Raw genomic sequence first — 21,927 nt, forward strand, 5'->3', positions numbered from 1 at the left:
GCTCAAATAAATTTACTGAAAAAAAAAAAATTAAGGAACAACAGCTCAAAGAGCCAGCAATTTATGCAAATGAATGCAAATAAATACACACTCCATACATATGTTTATGCAAATAGTCTTGTGGTCCTTGCAAATCACTCACCCGCCTGCAAGCAGCTGTCTACGATTTCTTGGTGAGAGCCCTGGGCAGGGTGCCCGGGTTAATGACAGGTGATATCACGACCTCCCAGAAAAGACATCTCTATTAGCAAGCTCAACCCAAAAGTCCTCCGGGGAGCTGCTCATGGAGCCCAGCTCTGTGCACCAAAACCCCCTTGCCTCCGGACTCCGGCCTCGGGACTCACTCAAGCCCAGGGAGGGGCTCATTCCCTGGCCAGGGAGGGACCAGGAGCGGCTGCCCAGTGGGCGCTTCAAGGCCATCAGGCCCAGAGGCAAAGAGAATGAGGGCCTGGCAACTGGTAGGCGCCTGGTAGCTGCCAAGAGGACAGCTCTGACCCCCAAGGGCCTCGCTGGGCGCCCTTTTGTTCTGGGTCAGTCTGGGTAGGCTAGCACGTGGCTGGGCACTCAACCCTGCTCAGACAGGTTGTGCCATGTGTGCTTTTGGCCTGACCGCGTCCCATGGCTCATTTATATAAACCCAGTGGGTGATACAGAACCTCAGAAGAAAACCTGCCTAATCAACACGAGACTGGCACGAACACCCACACCCCCCATAATGGTCACTGTGGCCCCAGCACTAGTTCGCAACGTCTTTTCCCGGGAGACACCCTGGCCTCCATAACTTTGGGACACCCTTGCCTCATTGCCTCAAGGATGAGCCAGTCCTGCAACCCTCTGGCCCCTGACTCTGTTCCTTGAGAAGGACCAAGAGGAACTGAAACCTCACTGCTTCCCTTCTGCAGGCTCAGCACTCCCCGGGGTGTCCTCCTGGGCTGGGCACCCACCCTCCCCACCGTGGGTGGAGGGAGTTCCTCAAGGAGGGCTGGGAGAGACTGAAGATCCATCTAAGAACCGGGGCCCCGGCTTCCAGGATCCTAGCTCAGCCTGCTGTGGACCACCCTGAGGTCACACGCAATTCCTTATTTCTCTAGTTGCTGCGTCCAGGAGATGGAGGCCATACCATTCGGGAGACTCTGGGGAGCCAGAGTGTGAGCTCTGGGAGGGAAGAGATTTAGTTAAGGAGGGCGGGTTGGGGCTCACGACATTTTTGTTGGCTGACTGCATGAACAAGCATTTCCTCCACAACACACGTGCAGCCCTCTCTTCCCCCGTTGTCCCTGTCACTTCGTGTACAATATGGGGGGGGGGGGAGGCGTGGCCCCTCCCCATGAGGGAGCTCCCCTCTGGGATGGCAGCCACAGACAGTGTTCCCTGTGCACAGCCCATGTGGGGCATTGCCTCCCTCGTTGAAAGGCCAGTTTCCTCGAGCACAGCTCTCACTCTGCGGGGAGCCGGTGCAACGGAGGTGGCAGAGGGGAAGCGATCCTTTCAGGTTGTGAAGGAAACCCAGTGTCTACTGCTACAGGCGGGTGCGGGGGGTCGGATGGGGGATGACTCTGTCTCAACCAAGGCCTGTTACAGCAACCCAAAGTCTCCGAGCTCGGGCGCCTGGGTGGTCAGCTGGTTGGGTGACTGCCTTTGGCTCAGGTCATGATCCTGGAGTCCCAGGATCGAGTCGGGCCGTCGGGCTCCCTGCTTAGGGGGAAGTCTGCTTCTCCTTCTGACCCTCCCCCCTTCTCGTGCTCTCTCTCTCTCATTCTCTCTCAGATGAATAAATAAAAAAATTTTTTTTTATATTTTATTTATTTATTTGACAGACAGAGATCACGAGTAGGCAGAGAGGCAGGCAGAGAGGAGGAAGCAGGCTCCCTGCAGAGCAGAGAGCCCGATGTGGGGCTCGATCCCAGGACTCTGGGATCATGACCTGAGCCGAAGGCAGGGGCTTTAACCCACTGAGCCTCCCAGGCGCCCCAATAAATAAAATCTTAAAAAATAAAAGCTATCTGTGCTCCTGGGGACAACCCACCCACCCAGGCCCTAACGAGCCCCGGAATCCAGTCTAGTGAAGTCCGCCATTTTGTATTGGGGTACACGGCTTGGCCTCACTGGCCACCCGCCCTCCACTCGGTGCCCTCAGGGGTCATTCTGAGTTTTTGTCGGTCCAATTTTCCAGGAGGAAAAAGAGCTTTCCCCCTCAGAAACATCTCCAGAGTACCAGCTGGCTCCGGCTCAGACACCAGCATCCCCAGAGTTGCCACCCAGGCTGGTGACAGAGGACCAGCCCCTGGCAAGCACTATCTCCTTGTCGCCTGCTTCACTCCTGCTGGCTTGAATTGCGTTTCTAGAGGGTGATTTTATTCTTTAATTATTTCAGGCTGACCCTTCACCTCCTGGAGCCCTGGAGCCTCCATGGCTGGTTGGCCGTGGGCCTGGTCACTGAATCTGGGTCTGCTCCTTGTCAGGCTGTTGTCTGGAGGGACCAGCCTTTGCCCACATGTTGACCCTGGGGGAGGCCGGCCATGGGCATTCTGAGACTTCCCTCCTCTTAGCTGAAAACTGGTTGGAAAGGTCAGAGGTGAACGGAAGGCAAGCAGGATAAATTTCTGTGGTCAGTGGGATCCACCAAGTTCTCAGCGAGCTAAACCAACATTGTCAGGAAACAGCCCTATCCCTTTCCTGGCTGGGGGTAGAGACCTACTACCAGACCAACTCACTCAGGACCAGTGGACCCAGGACTGGTCACCCGGAGTCCAGATTTGAGAGCCTAGAACCAATACTAGAGCCCAGAACAAACCTAGAATTTACACCTAGAGCCCAGAGCTTAACATTTCGAACCTAAAGCCCCAGACACAGCCCCATGTTTGACACAAAAGCTAGATTCCTGATTTAAAAACCTGGCGCTCGGACAACTGGACTGAGTCCTGAGAACGCTCCCAGCCCCGGTGTGCTAGAAAGTTCCCTTTGCTGCTTCCAGCCCTCTGACTGGCACCTGACAGTGTGTGGAGTATTAATTATGGTCAGAGCTTTTCAACATGCAATAAAAAGCCTTTTAAGCCATTCCGATGGGAGGTGATTAACTCTATTAAGTGGCATTATGGATCTTCCTATCTGTTGCGTTCATAAACATAGTTGTAGGCAGAATGTTTTATTAAGGGCATAAAAATGTCCCACATTACAATGCATAAGCACATATTGATGTGATATTTCTTTACTGTGCTTCACGCCCTGGTCCCCAACCACTCCGAAAAGAAACTACATGTCTTAATAATTTATGCTCCAAGTTTTAACCAGGATTATCAATGGCAGCTTTTGAGCTTTCTCTTTTGGCAACACAATAGATCATAGTAAAAATGCACCGACAAGCGATGTGTCCGTTTGATTTTTTCCACCTGAATCAGCAGCCCAAACTCCAGACACAGCAGTTTAGGGCAAGCAGCACGCTGAAGAATTTAAGTCTAAGCATTTAATCTGTTCTTTCCATAAATTTCTGCTGCTTGTGCTTTATAATGATTCTACCAGAGGAAGTTTATTTATATCGCAGATTTTCAACATCAGCACATTGAGAACACAAGGGCGATCGCTCAGTCAATAGCTTACAGCCATGTATAATATCACTCCGGAAATCAAAAGCCCATTTGAAGAAAAGAAGGCTCAGATTAAAGTCACTTTAAGACATCAATAACTCGGAACTGGCTGTAGAGAAGTTATAAATATCCAACCTGCGCATATGCAAATAGGCGTTCGCAGACGCGCCACCGCCGCCGAGCGCCCGGGAACCCCGGCCGTCCCTCCCCTCCCCGCGGCACGTGCTGCGGCGCGGGGGGGGGGCGGGGGGGCGGGGGCGGGCTCTATACGTCACGGGGGGCGGGGCCTCCCCTCTCCGGCCCCGAGCCCCTGCAGGCGCGGGCATTTGGCCGCAGCACTGAGCCGCCGCCTGCCGGGTCTGGGGCTCTAGCTCGGCTGATCTTGAAGACCCGCGCGGAGTAGGAACCCAGCCTGAAAACCCAAAGCACTGAAGAGACTGGCGCCTTTCTGCGCTGCTTACCACGTGCCAGGTGCTGGGGCAGGGGGCACTTCAATTACATCCACCGCCCTCAGCCATCTTTCTGATCCCATACCTGTTGTAGCTGCCCCCCCCCGTCCCGCCCCCAACTTCCTCTGCCCGGAGAGTGGGGTTGGAGGGGTTGGAGGAGGAAGCACTGGCACTTTGTAAAGCCCCTTCTTCCCCTCCAGGGTGCATGCAACCTGCATCCCCCTCTGATACCTACCGATTACATTATCTCCTCTATCCCCATGGTAACCCTAGGACAGATGGTCCCCATTTTACAGGTGATCAAAGTGAGGCGCAGGGAGAGTAACTTGTCCCTGGCCCAAGAATGGCAGAAGCAAGGTTTGAATCAAGCTCTGCCTAATCCCAAACCCCGCTTTTATAGTTTTAAACCACTATATTTTGCTGCATCTTGCTTGCCCTAGCTGCCTTTTTCAGGGCAGGGCAGGACCAGGGGCCTAGGAAGTTATAGGTCACTTGGGAAGGTGATGCCCGGGGTCCAAGGAGCATCCTAAAAGGTCATGATGCAGATAAAGCAAGGGGATGCCGGTGGTTGGGGCTGGGTAGAACTGGCTCAGAAGGCAAGCCGCAGGGCTGGTTGGTATGGCCAGCTGGGTGAGATCGCTGGGGTGTGCCCAGGATGGGTGGAAAGAGTCACAGCAAAGCCCAGGGTCTGGAGCTAGCTTGGGGCCAGGGCTCTGGTCTTGAGGTGGTGAGGGAGACCTCAGGCCTTCAGGAAGGAAAGGCAGGCAGGATGAACCCACTGGGAGGAGCTCTGACCTAAAGTGGGGGCTGGTGAGCTCAATGGCCACAGACTAGCAATTGTACTATCCTGGGCAACCCTAGAAATTGCCAGAGCCTCCAGTGGCCAAAGCTCCGGACATCACAATAACTTCTCAGAAGAAAGGGGAACCCTGCTTATTGCCCAGGAGCATGATGATGTGGTCCTGCAAAGCCCAGGGATCCATCAAAAAGGGGGTTACCTATGGTCAGTGGGCAACAACAAGATAGGTAGTAAGGTTAAACCCTGCAGAAGTGTCTGGACAAGAGACTGTGCCGAAGGGCTGACCGTTTGAATGAAGTTCTACAAAATCACAGTAGCTGATGACTGAAAGAAGACAGACATCCCATCTTCAGGATGGCTTTCGTCTAAAAATGCCCTAACTCAGTAGCCGCCTCTGTCCTTGCTCAAGTTGTCCCGTCTGCTTGGACTCCCACACTCCCTGCTCTGTGCTCACAACACTGTCGGGTTTACACTTCAGTACCGTGGGCAGAGCTGAGCGCTTACAGCTATAGTCCTCCCTTCATTCATTTATCCACTCATACCTTCAGCCAGCATTTACTGAGCACCTACTATGTGCAAGGCACCATGGGACACATTGATGAACAAAGGATCAAAAGCTCTGCCCTGTGGGGCACTGGTTCTGGAAGACATTTGGTGACCTGTCTGTCTCCTCTTTGTCAAGGGCAGGCATGGTTTAGCTGGCTCATGAGGTTTGGTCAGTCATGCATTTCGCTGCACCAGGTCCCAAAGCTCCCAGCGAATGGCTGTTCAGAGCCTCAGGCCTCATGACTCATCATCTCTCTTCCCTTCTTCCTAGTGCACCTGGGCGTTGCTCATATTTTTTTGGGTTCCTTCCCAGGACAAGGGAAGATTGTCCTGGGAAGAGATTTTTTTCTTCCTGATGGGTAAGGCCAGGTCCTTTCAGGTCAGTGGCCTCATCCTGGAAGCGGGATTACACACTCCCATTCCCACTCTCAGCCCCGTTGCTCCAAGCCAAGCCCCAACCATAGATGAGGAGGGTGCGCAGCCGACCCTGGGATGAAGGCAGAAGGAGGCTGTGCACGTGTGTGCCGGGTGCTGCCCGTTTGGCTGGGATGTAGCTGGAGGAGGGTACAGGAGGGTCTCCTGGATGAAGGGAATGTTCAAAGCTTGGGCTTTTCTCCTTACTGACGGGCAGAGACTCGCTGAGCACCTGAGCCATCCCCAGCTGCTTCCTGTCCCTAGGGGAGGTGCTGGATTCCCATGGGCTGGGGACCTGGGAGGACAGTTACCTGAGCCCCCCTGACGCTTTTGGCTGTGAGGACCAGCTCTTCTTAGGTTGGAATGTTGCCCTTTCCTGGAACTCTCTGATGGCCACATGCATAAGGGCTTCCTGTAGTTCCTCAGGAGGGCCCTCTGGTTTCTGTGCAGCAGCCACAGGGGCCTGTGGGATGGCCCTGGAGAACCCTGATTAGGTTACCCTTTGCTTTACCCAGGAGGGAGTCATGTCAGCCCTAGGCTGCCACTTGAGCCTGGGGGGTCTGGGAAGGTTTTCCGGAGGAGGAACAAGACTAAAGGCAGGTCTGAATAGGGGTGGGCCTCCTGAGCCACGAGCAGAAGCTGAAGTGAGTGTGTTGTTGGGCGGAGGCCCCAAGGCCCAGGCCTGTGGGGCTGAGGGGTGGGAGAGCCTGGAGTGACAGGCAAGGGGGCTTCATGAGAGATGGGGACCCCTGAAGGATGTTGACTAAGGGAGGGCCTGGTCACATGGTGCTTTAGACAATCTACTCTGACGGCAGAGTGGAGAGTGCCTGTGAGAGCGCGGGCCTGGAGGCAGGAGGAGCTGAGGAGGGAGTCCTGAGGGGCTGAGCAGAGGGTCGATGGCAGAACTGAGACCACACAGAGGCTGACCAGGTAGGAAGGAAGGCCTGGCTGAGGGAAGGCACGCGAGGGCCCTGGAAGCCAGTCTGGTGGGCTGAGCTTGAAAGGCCCTGGTGCAGATGAGCCAAAGGCCCCAAGTCCTTGTTGGGGTGTGGGGCTCCCCGGCCATGAGCCCAGCTTGGGTCCATGTGAGGGTATCTCCTTGGGTCTGACTGTAGGGCAACCTGCAGCAGCTTCTGGGGGAGCCAGGGCCCCTGAACTCTGACCCTCTGCATCTGGCTCCTCATTTTATAAACATGTAGAGATTCAGTGTGGGGGGGAAGGGCAGGAGAGGGGCTGAACTGGGCTGGGAGCCAGGCCCTTTCTGTGCCGTTGTGGCCAACAGGGCACCCTCAGGGTCGGTCCCAGAACTAGAAACTGAGGCTATTACAGTGTGTACATGGTGCAGGGCAAGGCCCTGGGGCCAGATGGCCCAGTGTCCACCCCGACTGTGTCCCTGACCAGCTGGATAAACATGGGAAGTTCCCTTCATGTTTTTGAGCCCAAGTTTCTCATCTGTAGAATGGGGCCTCTGACCGCAGCTGCCATGAGGATTACACAGTGTGTGTGAGGCTTCGATGAGAGTCTGGAATGCAGTACCCTCCAGAAGCCACGTTCGAGCTCAAACTGCACACCGCACAACTCCAGGGGGCGCCCATCACCTCACACTCATCAAGATTTCTCTTGTTATTGTGACAGTTATCTGGTAGATGGCAAGCAAGGGTCTTGAGGAAAGGGTATCTTAAAATTTTACAGGGAGTTGCTAAATTGGCCAGCGGCGGGGGTGTTCTAAAGTCATTCACAGTCGAGTGGGGGAGACAGACATGAAAATAGACCATCAAGATGCTCGCTGGTGAGACGGGTGAGTGAAGTCTGCGTGCGTGCTGGGGTGAGCTGAGGAGAGCCTCCCATCCTCTGCTGCGCTTCTTGTTTCGGGCCCAGGCTGCTGCCCCGGAGTCCCGGCCTCCAAAACTGGAGTGTTTCAGAAACCCCGGCCTCACAGGTGGTCTGGGGGCCTCGGCGCACCTGGTGCCAGGCTCCCTGACGGTCCTGTCCCGACTTCATAGCAACAGGCAGGCGGGGAGGCTCCGCTCGCTCGGAGAAGCCTGAGTGCGCTCCCTCCGCCTTGGAATGTAAATGCGAGTGCTTTCCTCTGCGTTCAGTTCCACCAGGGGAAAGGCAGGCGAACACAAAACAAATAACCAGAAGACCTCTCTGCGCTCTGGCCCTCGTCCCTCGGTGATTCCTGACCAGCTCGTAGCTCCCCTCGCAGGCCGGACAAGGCAGGCCTGCAGCAACTCAGCAGCCCTCCGGCCGCCCCCCCTGGCCGCTCCAGGCCCAGGAAAACCAAGCCTCGAGTTCTGTCGGTGAAGGGGTCATGGTGGCCTGTGTTAAGCACCTGGAGGGGACTTTTGGGAGCTTCATGCAGAGCCCTCCCTTGCCTCTGCTGCCTCCGGTCTAATCAGCCGTGGGGGGAGGCTAAACCCTGGGAGCTCCCGACTCCTGGGCTGAGCAACCTGTTCTGACGGGGGCGTCTTCCCTACCCTGGTGAGGCCAGGCTGATTTCTGAAAGGAAGGGGCTCTCCTCACAGAGCCCTGAAGCTCAGGCTGGGATTAGGCTCTGGTGACACAGGCAGCTGAGCCTCAGAAGAGAGAAGCCCTAAGCACTGTGTCAGCCTTTGTAGGGAGGATGGGCCCCTCACTGGGGGTGTGCAGGTAGGGGAGGAGGGCTGAGAAGAGGACCAGAGAAAGGGAAATTCTAGGGCCTAGTTCAGACGGTGATGCTGCCTCTAGAAGTCTCCCCAGGGCTCCTCGTGAGCCTTTACTTTGAAGGCTGATGATGATCCCTGAGGGCGTTTGTGAGGGAGATGAGAGACCTCGGGGGGGTTAATGCTGCAACCTCTCTGTTCCTGCACCTGCCAGCACCTTGGGAGCTTGGAAGACTCTGGAAGCAGGACCTTCCTACCGAGTGGCCAACCAGCTCAGATGAGGCTGATCTGGCCCGGGGGTCGGGGCAGTCCCAAGGGCCTGCTCCTGAGGGCTCCAGGGGAGCCCCAGGCCCAGGGGAGGAGAAGATGCCTGCTGGGCCTCCAGCTCTGTCCTCCAGGCCTTGCAGAGTCCCCAGCTCCCTCCCAGAGAGGGCCAGTGAAGTTTTCCTGCTCTGCTGAGCTCCTTCAAAGATATCAGCACATGGTTAATCTTCCTTCTGTTCAGAAATGCAGAGTAATTTGCCAGAATGGGGGTTTCTGCATATTTATACTAATGTCTGTGTTTAAAGCTTATGAGACAGGGAATTGCTGAGAGATGTCCATTAGCAATATATACAGACTGCAATTATTTCTTTATGGTGTGTGGTTTGACTGCAGAATATTTTATTTCAATGGAAGTAGCAGGCTTTGCCTACTGTGTTTTCTTATGGGCCCAGAGAAATCAATAAGAACAGAACAGAAGTGAAAAGAGGCAAGAATGAAAGAAGTGTGACCTTTTAGGATTCTGGGAGCCTTGAATATGCGACTGCAGAAACTGCCTTCGGCCCCAGAGTCTAAATGCATGCATCCAAGTGGGGGCCGTTCTGTACATTTAAGACTGTGGATGAAAACTGGCAAAGCCTCACCGGGACAGAGGCCAAGCTCTCAATTCATTCAGTCCCATCAGAGACAAGCCGGAAATGGGAGCAAGGGGTGTCCTCAGAGGACCCCACTTCTGAACCTCCAGCACCCTTCCCCCTCCCAAATTTTTCCTGCTCTGCACCCCAGGACAGAAGCTCAGAAGAGAAGCAGGTTTTGATCTGAAACAAAATAAGCCTCAAGCTTCGAGGTTCACAGACCAAGGATCTCTTGCATCTCCTAGGATTCTGGTAGAAACCAACTTCTCCCTGGGTGTGTGGGGGGGGAGGTGGAAGGAACAGGGCTGTTTTGGAACCAAAGAGCAGGAAGAGCCAGCATGAAGACCAGGAAGGAAGGGCCTTTTGTGGAGTTGTAGGCAGTAGGTGGCCCGCGCTATCTTGGTGTTGAGAATCAGACAAACCCTGAGCAGGCCTCACAGCGGACCCACACACTCCAGAAGAACACCCCAATTATCAGCTCCTGGAGGGGAATCCTGGCACCTACGATGGTCCCCAAGATGCAAAACTGTCCTAATGGGCTTTTCGGATAAGAAAGGCCAGACAAGCTGAGCAGAGGATTGCAAACGGATGGTATCTGACTGTGCAACAGGTATGTCGAAAACAGCGACAACATCTTCCACACCTTCTGCTGGGGCCCCCGTACCTTCTGGTCCTTCCTCTGGGACTGCCCTCACATCCCTCATCCTCCCCGTTGGGCCTTGGCACAGCTGGAGCATCCCCCCGGCCCCACAGCTGTTTCCTTCTCGCCAGCGTCTACCATCTCATGGCCGCCATCGCGCGGCCTCCATCTGCCGCCTCAGCTTCCCCTCCGTGGGGAGGCACCCTTCTCTTCCGGCCTCAGAATAGTTCCCTGAAGTCAGTGCTGACTTCTCACTGCCTTCTTGCACAGAAATCTTTTCCAAGAGGTGCTGGGGTCCAGAAGAGGGACAGATGGTCCCTTTCTTTTTATAACACGGCAAGTCTTTTGAAGTGAAGAGCTATGAACACAAGTTTTGCCTTCAGCAGATGTTCTGTGGGCACAACAAATACCACTTTGTGTTCTTCAGAAACTGTGAGCAGTGTTAACTCGGGGGAGACTGGAATCCGGCAGAGCATTGGCGGAACATATTCAGGGGGCCCCGGGGCCAGGGCACGATGGTCCCTGTTCAGTCTGCAGTCGGGCTGACGGCGGCTTGTGTTTCTCCTCAGCCGGTTCCAGATCTACGCTTCCTAGAAACTGTCTGCTCACCTTCCCCGAGCCCAGGGACCACCCTGGGCCCTGGCCAGTCTGGAAGGGCTGACAGTCTAGCTGTTCTCATGCGCCTCTTCCGGCGAATGCTGAGGCTGGGCCTGAGGCTGTGGGCTGGCCTGGACACTATTCAGGAGATTCCTGGCTCCATTTGATCACACGACCCCTTGAGCACCACGAGGCTGACCAGTCCCCTTTGCAAAGGACAAGAATGGCTGGCCAGGCATGACATCTTCTGAGCTGCCAAGGAGCCGAAGGCTACCCAGGCGTCAGTAGGAAGCCAGTTCCAGGAGCCCTGTCCTGGTGGGTCCCTTGTCCCTCTGTGACAGAGGGGCATGGTGTCAGTAACGGCTTCTGAGTGGGTGTGCTGCTCTTTGGTGGGTTTCAAGAACCACGATCACTTAGAAGGGCATAAGCTCCATAGACCTCATTAACTTTGAAGATGTATCATCTTTGCACGGAATTCCTGACTCCTCCCATGGCTGGTTGGCTTCATTAACTTTACTGCATTTGCAATACCATGTATAAGATGCGGGAGATGCCACCGTGGGAAGGAATCTCTGGGGCGGCCTGACTCCCAAGCTTGGTGGCTTCTGGGGTGGCCAGTGCCCTGCCTGCAGTCTCCCCCCAGGGCCCGACGTCCCTCATGGGTTTCCTTGAGGAACGACATCCACTCCCTCACCCGTCCGTGCGCCACACAGTTCTTCTAGAGATAAGGAAAGAACACCAGAATCGCCAATTTATACTGAGATGTGACCCCAGGAGATGTAAGATAGTCATCGTGACCCCTCGTTAGCCCCGATATGCGGAGCCCCCGACGAGGTGGGGAAGCTTCGAGGTGTGGTACGGTGGGAAGGGCGTGGGGTTAGAGGCGGGTGGCCTGGATCCTGACTCCCATGCCCACTCCACTGCCCACACCCGGGCAAGTGTGTCAGCCAAGCCTCGCTTTTCCCTCCTTGAGGCCACTTCAGAGGGCAGCCGCAAGGATTACATTAGTGCAGAGTGAAGCTACAACGGATATAAAACATCCACTCCATGCCCTTCTGAGAAGCAGGGCTGCGTCTGCCGGCGCAGACCGCTGCCCCTCCTCCCCGCCGTGCTCTCCCAGGACACTCATCACCTACACCACGTGGTGAGAAGTCACTCCTCAGCAACAAGCCATCCTCTCCTCTCCGCCCCCTCACCCCTTCCACACCACTACAGTGTTGGGATAGTACCTTACAGATCATTTAGAAACCATGCCCCCCCCCAATTCTACGGGTGGGGAGACTGAAGTTCAGGGCTCTCTCCAAGATATCACCTTGTCCCCAGAAACTGTCTCTAGAGAGTCCCCTGTTGAAGCCATTCCCACTCCTTAAGCAGTCACTTTATCTGCAGCTAGGAGTTCTTTGCCTGGAAACCTCTGTCCCTGCAGACAGAAAGCGGCATAGAGACGGGCCCCTTGTGCTTGGGCTGCTCTGGGCCCTGCTCACTGGGCCTCTCCCGGCCAGGCTCATGGGACACATGTGACCAGGCTGCTGGAATCAAAGCGCCACCTTCCACAGGACCACTTACTGGCTGTCAGCAGCTCCACAAGGCATGCATGGGAGGAAGAGTGGGGACCAGACACCCCCACACTTATGGGGGGCCCAGTCATAAATGGCACCATGTGGCCAAGGTCAGTGATGGCCCCAGGAGTGCGGTCTGACTGGGGAGGAGACATTGTTCAGGCAAGATGACATGGACTAACTCTAACTCCATTTGCCAACTAGACTGACAGGTAGCCTCTTAGGCACGGAATTGTGTCCCCCTGCCCCAGTAATACGAAGCCCTAACTCTCAAAGCAACTGTGTGTAGAGACAGGGCCTCTAAGAAGGAACTCAAGCTAAATGAGGTCATGAGGACTGGGCCCTAATCCATGTCCGACAAGGAAGAGCCAGCAGGAGGGCTTGCACAGAGGAGAGGCCAGGGGAGGGCCCAGAAAGGAGATGGGTATCCGTAAGCCGAGCAGGGAGGCCACATGAGGAACCAACCTTGTGCGCACCCTGATCTTGGACGTCCAGCCTCCAGAACGTCGAGGACACTAACAGGTGTTGTTTCAGCCGCCCTGGGGGTGGCAGGCTGTGAAGGCGGCCCTGACACGCTCAGACACAGCTGATTCCACAGACAGCAGGGCTACACAGATCCGTGGTTGTCCAGGCCGTGTGTAGACCTGGGTCTGCGACACGGGACAATGACAACAGTGAGAAGTCACGTGGGAGAGTAGGGAAAGGCCGTGTGGGGCCGGTGGGCCAAACCAGACAGTTCACGGCACGGCGGCTAGGTCATCCAAAGGGCGGCTGGCATAGCTAGAAGGTAAAAAAGAGCATTTTCTTGCTGCACTGATGCACACTTGGGCTTCCCTCTAAGATACGGTTTTGAAAAGAAAGCGTTATACAATGAAAACAAGCAATGGTGACTGCTTCAACAGATGGCAAGATTTTGGGTCGTTTTTCCCCTTTAAGCAATCTACATGATGTTTTCGGTTCCTAACATGCGTGTGTTATTCTGACCTTTTACGCTTCTGGAATAGTGAGTGTGCTCTTGAATGGAATGTAATTTCAGCCACAGCCAGTGTTGTGTCCCGTTTCCTCCCGCTGGTTTCATGGTTTGGGACACTGTGACCTCCACATCACAAGGGGACACGCAGCAGGCACTCCACAGCCTTGTCCAGCTCTTCCCCTTTCAAAACTCATCCCCAGCCTCAAAAACTGAAAAATGTTAGGGATCATCCTGGCATGGCATGTCCTTCCTAGCAAAGACAGCCTGTGTTAGATGTTTGCAGAATGATCGGGCAACGGGAAATTTGCTATTAACCTGTCACAGTGGGAGAGAGAAAGGTTTACAAATTATAGACCCTGGGTGTGCACCGATTTCCCAGTGAGGGGTTCATGGCCCTCAAATGTTTCCTACTCAGATCAAAGCCCCTGAAGACCACAGGGTCTTCACCTGCAAGACCAGAGTGGCCTTCCAAAACCAGAACGATTTGACCTTGACTGGAATGACTTGTCCTTGGCCAGAATGACTTGACCTTGGCCAGAATGACTTCACATTGCAAGATCAGAATGACTGATAAAATGGACTCTTGCCCAAGATCATTATCTGGATCCTTATCGGGCCATCACTAACTGGGCAAGTAAAGCCACGAAGCTGGAGGAAAATCCAGGTTTCCTAAACTCTGTGTACCAAGAGGACAGGGACTGGACTCCTGGGCCCTCAAGTGTAAATCACTAACTGGACCTGTCTTGAATCAGGACAGGCCCTATAAGCCATTTGAATAGATGTGTGTGTGGCTCTGTGATAGAAATCACAATTCTGTGTCACTGGCATTGATTTCAAACATTCTTCCTTAAGATCTTGCCTATGTAGAACTAACTCCCTTCTGCTCACTTCCCTCTGTCATTCTGCCTGCCTTTGAGGCCCAGTCCATACTGATCTCTCTTCTCCAGGTCCTGTGGCTTTTATTGCCAGGTCCCCTGGACTCCCCAAGTGGGGTATAAGCTCCTTCCACTGCATTGGCCATGTCTGGAACACTCTAGGCATCCCCATGGGGCTTCAGGTTCAGTAGGAGCTGGGAGTGTTAGCAGGCAGCCAGCACATTCCGCAGCGCCTTCTGAGTGGAAAAGCTAATGTGGGCCTTGCACACAGTAGGTGCCTTATACTACACATACTGCTTGCTCAATAAATGATTGGTGGTAGAGCAGGGAAGGAGGTGACATAACTGAAGCTGCTCGGTGGCCTCTGAGTATCAGTGATCTGGAACCTGGTGGTCATCCCTGCTGGTATCTGCGTGGGCTTGAGACCAGGGCGGCTGGCTTCCTGCCGTGGGTGAGTGCCATTTCCTAAAGCCCCTGGACAGGAAATACCCCTTCCTCTGCTCTCATCTGAAGAGCCCTCTCATTGCCATGGAGTCTTGTCTCCGCTGGCCCTGCCGGTCAACAGTTAGAGGCAGAGCAGGATTTCTGATCTCCAGAATGCTCAGTAGAGATTTCAGGCTGAAAGCCCCTATGTTACTCCTAGTTCTATGCACTCAGCTCACTCAGGGCAGGGGGGAGGCAGACACTTGAGCAGAGGCCCCTGGGAGGGTTGCACACGGGCTGGGGTATTGGGGTCATCCCTGTTCCGACAATCTCCGGGTGGTCTAGGGGCCTTTGCGGCATCTTTCTGCTTGCCTGTTTCACTCATCATCAAATGATTGTTAACACAACAGTTAAGCCCTGGACAACCCTCCAATTAATGATTAACAAACCCCAGGGGGCTGAGCCCGGCGAAGGGGAGGAGGGCTCTCCGAGGCAGGCCTGGGGTAGGCACAGCACAGGCGGGGACCCAGCACCTTCTGTAGACCAAGTGTCAAACTCCACAACCACTGAGACACGTATTTCTTGGGTGAGGGTGTGTGTTGTGGCGGGGTTTGGGGGGGGGGGCAGGCTGGAAAGGGGAAAATTAGGGTAACAGCGGGTCTGTGGATTTGGTTCCAGATCAGCACTGAGGGTTACGGCAGTTAGTTCTGGGAGATTGTTTTCAGCAACCTTACTTTAGAAACAATGGAGGGCCTGAGCCAAAGGAACATGACAATATTTCTTCTCCAGGATTCTCTACATCAGTGGTGGTCGTAACAACAGCTAATATTGTGGGCTTACTACGTGCCATGCGCTATGTTGAGACTTGGCATACATTATTAAGTCCTTAAAACATGTCTATGATGAGAGCACTAATATTCTCTCCATGGGACTGATGAGGAACTGAGGTAACTCAGAGACCCCAGTGTTCCAGCACAGGTCCACTGGGTCAGCCGGTGGTGGGGCTGGAATTCTATGCCAGCAGTCTGGTGCCGAACCTAGGCTCCTAGGCACCTTCCGTGCTGTTGGCCCCAAGTGTTGGTTGGTCTGCAGGCGCGACCCAATCCTATTTGTCCCATCTACTGATATGGCCCTGGAGGAGGACCCACGCCACAAGTCTGGCACCTGGGGTCCAGCTGAATCTCGCAGGATGCTGAGATCCCCTGACGGCAGATAGAAAGAAGCCCTCCTCCAACAGCTCCTGGAATTAGGGGGAGGGTCTCCCCAACAGCGTGATGCCTTCTGGTTGTGATGGCGATGTGGAGGGGTGTAAAGTGTTAACAAGGGGGAAGAAAGCAAGGTCTTGTGTTCAAAGTGGATCCCCGGGGACAAGGGGCTTCAGACATCACCGTGGGGGCACCACCTATCAAGCCTCCCAAGGTAACCTGGCTTCTGGCTTTTTCATGTTACCCCGGGCCCCTAGAAGATCACAGACATTGAAAGGAGACCCTGGCATTGCTTTTGTAGAGACTTATTGCAGAGATTTTTGTAGTGATTAACGATATGCTGGGCACTATTCCGAGGGCTTTATGTCAAAGAACTCACTGAATCCTCACTATGACTTTAAGAAGCACCTTCTGTTATTATCCCCCTATATAGACGAGGAAACCGAGGCAGAGTTTCAGATTCTCCTATGCTCTGGGGCAAGTATGTCGGGGGGGGAGGTGCCTGCCCCCAACCCAGAGCCTCGCCGCCTAGCAGGGAGAGTGACACGGGAGCGGGGCGACTGTACTGTAGGTGCCTGGCCAAGGGCAGAGCACAGCTGGGAGAAAGCCCCTGTCCTGACATGGCTTCAGGGCAGCCTGTGAGCGGAATGGCCCAGATGCAGGTGGAGGCAGGCGGGAGTCGGACCCTGGGGCACCACGTGAAGCGTTGGGCACGATCCTGAAAGTAGCAGAGGCTGGTGGAGGCATTTGCCGGGAGAGACGGGACTGGACCTGGGCCCTGCAGACTCCAGTGGCTGCACGATGGGCCTGGACAGGAGGGGGACAGACCGTGGGCCTGAAGGCCACAAATGCAGGCCAGAGGTGTTAGGGACTAAGAGGGGAGTGGTGGTGGGGCCAGAGAGAGGAGAGATCTGGAGGAGGCAGAATCAAAGGCGTTTTCAGACTCATAAGGGGGGTAATAAAGGCAGGTCAAGGACAACTCTGGGCTTTGGCTTTGAACTCCTGGGTGGGCTCATGATGTCATTTCTGAGACAGAGGCATGGGAGGAGCAAGTCTGTGGGAAGGTGATTTCAGTTTGGACATTTTGTGCCTCTGGGCTAACCCTGTGTGGGCAAACAGCTTTATCATCATGAATTCCCAGCTGCTTCCAGAATCTGCACGGAGCCGTGTGCCCTGGCCGGTCAGAGGGTGGGGCTGGGATGGGGGGGGGGGGCATCTGTTCTGGGCTCCACACCGGGGAGAGTGGTCCAAACCCTCCTGCCAGAAAGGCCACATGTCTACTCCCTTTTACGCATGAGGACATGGTGGTCCCGTGACGCTGCCTGACCAGGGCGCTGCCAACCGTGCGAACAAGCTTGGGCTTCCTTCATCTCCTCTGCAGCGGGGAGGGGGCTCTGCTTCCCACCCCTTCACCACCTTCCGTCTCTGCTGAACCCTAGACCTGGGGTCACTGTTGACGGGAACAATGGTTTGCAGAGTTAGGAGGGCAAAGCTCTATGTATGTTCATGGCCACAGTCCCATTCAAACCTCCTCCCGGCCCGATGAGGATGGTACTCTCATCCTATTTTCAAGATGAAGACAAGGAGGCTCAGAGAGGTTAGGAGACTTGTCCTTGTCACATTCAGTGTGCCTCAAGGTTTCTTTTCTAGATCCTGTCTTTGCCACTCGGAGAGAAGACAGAGTGGCTGCTTTCCAAGCAGAAAGTGGCATAAAGACACACAGAGCTCCCCCCGGTGGGGGTCCAGGTTTCCTAAACTGGAAGGAAGAGGTGTGAAACCACAGGGAGGGGCTGAGCCCATCCCACAACATGTTTCCCCAGCCGTGGGAATCCTCGAGGCCCCTCGCCCTAGGCCTACAGAATCTGGAGTCAGAAGAGACAAGCCTTCACCGCTTCAGGTCAACTTGGATTTTGCTTTTTCGTTCAGAAAAAGAAGGGAGCAGGTGCAACCTTGCCTCTTTCTCCTTGGAAATGCACGTGAAAACATAACCTTTCTGCAGCTCCTCATTAGTCTGGGGCTTTTAAAGGTCTCTGGCTACCTTGTTAGGCCCCAAGAATCATTTGTGGAAAAAGGACACCGAGAGCTCGTGCCTCTGCCCTGACTCGGCTGGGCTCCCATCGCCCCGGGGCGGGGACATGAGACATCCCTCACTCATCTCACAAGGCCCGACATTGGCCGCCACCTCAGCCCATAGATTGCTTCCCAGTTTTCAGTACAAGACAAAGGCCTCAGGTATATAACAGGATTCAAATGGAACTAATTCTTTTTTCCTCCCTTATCACTTTGCACACATGAAATCTATTTTAATTAGTTTTCAACACATAATCTTTTTTTTTTTTTAAAGAATGAAATCCTACCCCCAAATTGTTCTTAGAGAAAGAAAGATTTATCTTGTACGTTTCTTAAGAAAATCTATATGCGCTCAGTGCATTTAAATAACGCTCATTAAAGTGAACTGCACGCAAGCCGGCTTCTCTGTTCACAGACGAGAGACAATCGCTTGACCTATTGCAAATCAAAAAAGCATTTCCACGCCACCTTTATTTTTCAATTGGTTAAGTTTTAAATTAAAGTCCCAACACTCTTTTTGGGAAGGCAGACTCACATAGCCCCAACAGAAATTTCAGCTCCGTCGATTGGAAGATAATTACAAGAAACAAAATGTGAAATTTTAAATCAGGGCACTAATGAAGTCTAAAAATACCCATCCAGAGGCCCATCCCTCTGGCTGGCAAGACCTGTTCCTCATGGAGGGGATCTCTCCATAATTACTCAACCCCGGGAGAGGCCAGGTTGTCATGTCAAACAATAGAGGAAAAATCGCAGGACTTTAATGAGCTAGATCTCAAGGAGCTCTACAGTGAATCTTATTATAATGCCGGGCAAGCTTTCAAACAGAACAGGAGAGAAGGAAAGTTCTTTTTCTTTTTTTTTTTTTCTTCCTTAAGTGGAGTTCTGACTAGTGTTGATGCCATCACGCCGAGCCTCCTGGTTCCCACTTGGAGCCAGCTGTCTGTCATTTAGGAGTGTGAAATCAATTGGGTTTTGGAGATGTAAAATCCCTCGGGGAAAAATTAAAAGTGACCCAAATCCAAACCCACACGGTCTTGTCAGGGATATGATTCTCACATGGTAAGTTTCAAAGATTTGGTTTTAGAATCCGGGTTTCTTATTTAAAAAAAAAAAAAAAAATTCAGTTGTTTGACACTAGATCTGACAGACAAATTATAGCTTTAGCAATAAAGGCTTTTAAGATTAGAAATGAAAGGAGAAATTACTTTACAAAAAAAAAGCCACAAAAAAAAAAAAAAACCACATAACCCACCCAGGCTTGAGTTTGGAGGCATTTGTATGTTCATGCTTCATTGTCTTTCTTTGCCACAAATATAAGGGGAGAAATCAGCTCATGAGGGCCATAAATAGAGAAGTGAGTTAAATGTAATCTCTGGGGAAAAAGCCCGTTCCCTGGCCGACTATGGAAATCAACATGACAGATGGGTCACTGGTTGTCGCAGGCTGGAGCTGGAGGGACCTCACTGGCTTACCAGAAGGCAGGGCTATGCACCCTTTCTAGGCTTACCCTATGCTTGGCCTCACCTAGCCCTGAATCCACGCCCTAGGGCTCGCAGGACACATCCCAGGAGGGGCCCTCACTCTCCTTCCCTCCCGTCTGAGGATTTGGCATCACCACAGAGGGTGATCCCTGCCCTCTGGCCCCAGAGAGTTGTATGGCTCAGCAATGACCCGGGGGGCCCAGTGGGTCTCTACTGCCTGTAACTTCCTGAGCTTATGGGCTCAGATGTGTGATGAGAAATTGCACGTGTGCCTTTGGGGAGGTGGACCCCAGTTCTGTGCTAAGCCCCAAACCAGGGACTTTAGATCCAGCTGGGCCTGTTGCCTCTCTGCCCAGAATAAGTCCTTTTCCTAGATACATGTCTGAAATTTGGCAACTCAGCAAGACCTTTCATCAGCCCTAGGAGGCCTCTGGGGGCAGCGGAGATGCTCCTGTTGATGGGGAGAGGGAAGCCCACCCAGTGCCTGGCCTTTGGCACAACCCCGGAAGCAGCCAGGACACCCAGTTCCCAGTGTATCAGAGCTGGCAGCGTATAAACTGGGAGTACTTTTTTTTTTTTTCTTTTTAAGGGAGAGAGAGCTTAACCAAAACAATTCAAACAAAAAATCAATTTAGTCAATTTTTTTTAAAAAAGATCTTAAACAAAGCAAGAGTTTACCAGAATTTAGATGTAATTTTCTGTAATTTTGTCATTTAAAACTAGTGCTGATTTCCAAAACAAAGGCAGTTGGGGCGCAATCAGATTGGGAATGAAACCCAATGGAGATCTAGACACGGCTTTGTTGTTGGGATGCCTGACGAGGTCTGAAAATTGCTCAAAAGGATAAGGATAGAGATGCATGAAAGCAGGCTGGAAAGAATGGCTAGTGGAAGTCATTGCTCTGTGGAGAGGCAGCCCCCCCCCCCCCAGGAGCCATCTCCAGGGGCTGTTAGCCAGAAGACAGAGAAGTGATGCCCAGAGGTCCACATCTCCCAGGACCGTCTACTCCCCTTTTCAAAGGAAGCCTGGGTACCCCAGCAGGCAGACCACCCACCGTGTGCCCTCCTGCCTGCGACTGCTGTCTCCCCTCTGCACTCAGCAGGAAAGGGGCTTGGCTGTCTGGAGCTCTAAGGGATAGCAAGCAAGTCTGGGGTAGATGAACCCCAGCAGTGTAACATCTGTGGTGCCCCGTCCTCCTGCCCCCTTCTGCATTCCAGCTGGGTAGACCGCTCCGACAGATATCAGGAGTGAAGCCTGTTTGCTGAGGCACTTTGTCCTGACCCTAAGGCCGGGGGGTTCCTCCTGCAGGCTCTGTTGAAAACTGCCCCGGGGGGTGGGGCAAAGGGGTGACTGAAGGCTGAGGCTAGAGGGGCTCTTTCTTGGAGCCTCACAGAGCCACCCTTGCTTCCTTGAAACCAAAAATCCAAGTGGCTCAGGATGGCCCGGGAGTGTCTCCTGGGGAGGAGACAGACATTCCTCTCCCCTGTGGTCTGGGGAGCCGCTCTCACGCACCGCACCGCACCGCAGAGGGAGCTCTTCTGGGGAAGGCCACAGTTCGTGTTCTGCCTGTTCTGGGTGGGAAGTGAAGGCCGCACAGAGGACTGTTCCACGGAGCCCTAAGAGGAGCGCAGGCTTTCTGCTCATTCCATACCTGGCCTAGCCTCGGGGTCAGATGGAGAACGGCCTAGGGCTTGGGCTGGAGGACCGGGACTTTGCAAGGCTCTCCCTTTCCTCCCTTGGCGGCTCACAAGGCGTTCCCCTGGCCTTCCTTCGCTCCCCCACCTTCCCCTCTGCCTCCTCTGAGGCCCAGCTGCCTTGGGCAGGGGGAGGCCCCACTACTGCTTCCAAGCCGGGTGAGGCCAGCGAGGGAACCGCTGGAGAGCACAGGACGCCAGGAAACGCACGCCTGTCCGTGCTGTCGTGACCCCTCAGGGAAGCACAGATGCGGGCACACGGGAGTATGTAGGCAGCAGAACTTACCTTTGGGGTGCCCGGGGTCGGTGAACTCATACTTCCCCACGCCAATGGTCCGTAGCATCTGCAGCCCGTGGGCCGAGTCAGTCGTGGGGGGCCCATTGGTGGCAGGGGCACCGCTGGGGAGGGTGGCAGACGGCTGGGCTGGTGGTGGTGGAGGCAGCAGGGGCCCGGCCATGTGGCCGTTGCCCACGGCAGTGGGTCCCGGGCGGGCCACCTGCCCCACGCCAGGCAGTGTGGACATGGCCAGGGGCTGCGGGCTGGCATACAGGGCCTGGGCGGGCATGTTGACCACCACGCTGCTCAGTGGCTGGGAAGGTGGCTGTGGGAGCGAGTAGTGGCCTGGCAGCAGCGGGAGCTGGGGCCCCACGTGGGGAGGCAGTGAGGGGGTCACCCCAATGACCGGGGCCTGGACGTTCACAGCCGGGCTGAAGGTGGGAGGCTGGGCCACTCCATAGGAGTGTGCGATCAGGGCGGGCTGGCTCCCGGCGGCCACCGTGGTCACCCATGGCCCTGTGCCTGCAAGGGAGACGGAAGAGATGTCATTTGCTGCAAACATATTCCCTCGGCAAATACCATCTGCCCCGGGCCCTGGGCTGGGTGCGGAGGTCACAGAGGCGGACAAGACACCCACATCCAGTACCCCCAGATCACAAATCTGTGATAATAGTAGCACAGGATAAGTGTGCTGGGGGTACATGAGCAGATGGCCATGGAGGCCCAGAGAGGGAGCACAGTCTGCTTGGGAGAGCTCAAGAGGCAACAAAACCGAGAGGGAAAAAAAGCAGAGACCT

General features: G+C 54.3%; 1 protein-coding gene across 3 annotated transcripts in view; it reads right to left on the reverse strand.

The window, feature by feature from the left end:
• Positions 1-21,927, reverse strand: part of KLHL29 (kelch like family member 29) — a 297,199-nt gene that overhangs the window by 36,992 nt on the left and 238,280 nt on the right. For all 3 annotated transcript variants that reach the window (XM_045079323.1, XM_045079322.1, XM_013052954.2), the window contains one exon: positions 21,140-21,652. In XM_045079323.1, the coding sequence (XP_044935258.1) occupies positions 21,140-21,652 (513 nt within the window). The remainder of the gene's footprint in view (positions 1-21,139; positions 21,653-21,927) is intronic.

This window comes from Mustela putorius, unplaced genomic scaffold (assembly GCF_011764305.1).
Source record: "Mustela putorius furo isolate JIRA1106 unplaced genomic scaffold, ASM1176430v1.1 tig00000281_pilon_pilon_pilon, whole genome shotgun sequence".
In the NCBI taxonomy this organism is placed as follows: domain Eukaryota; kingdom Metazoa; phylum Chordata; class Mammalia; order Carnivora; family Mustelidae; genus Mustela; species Mustela putorius.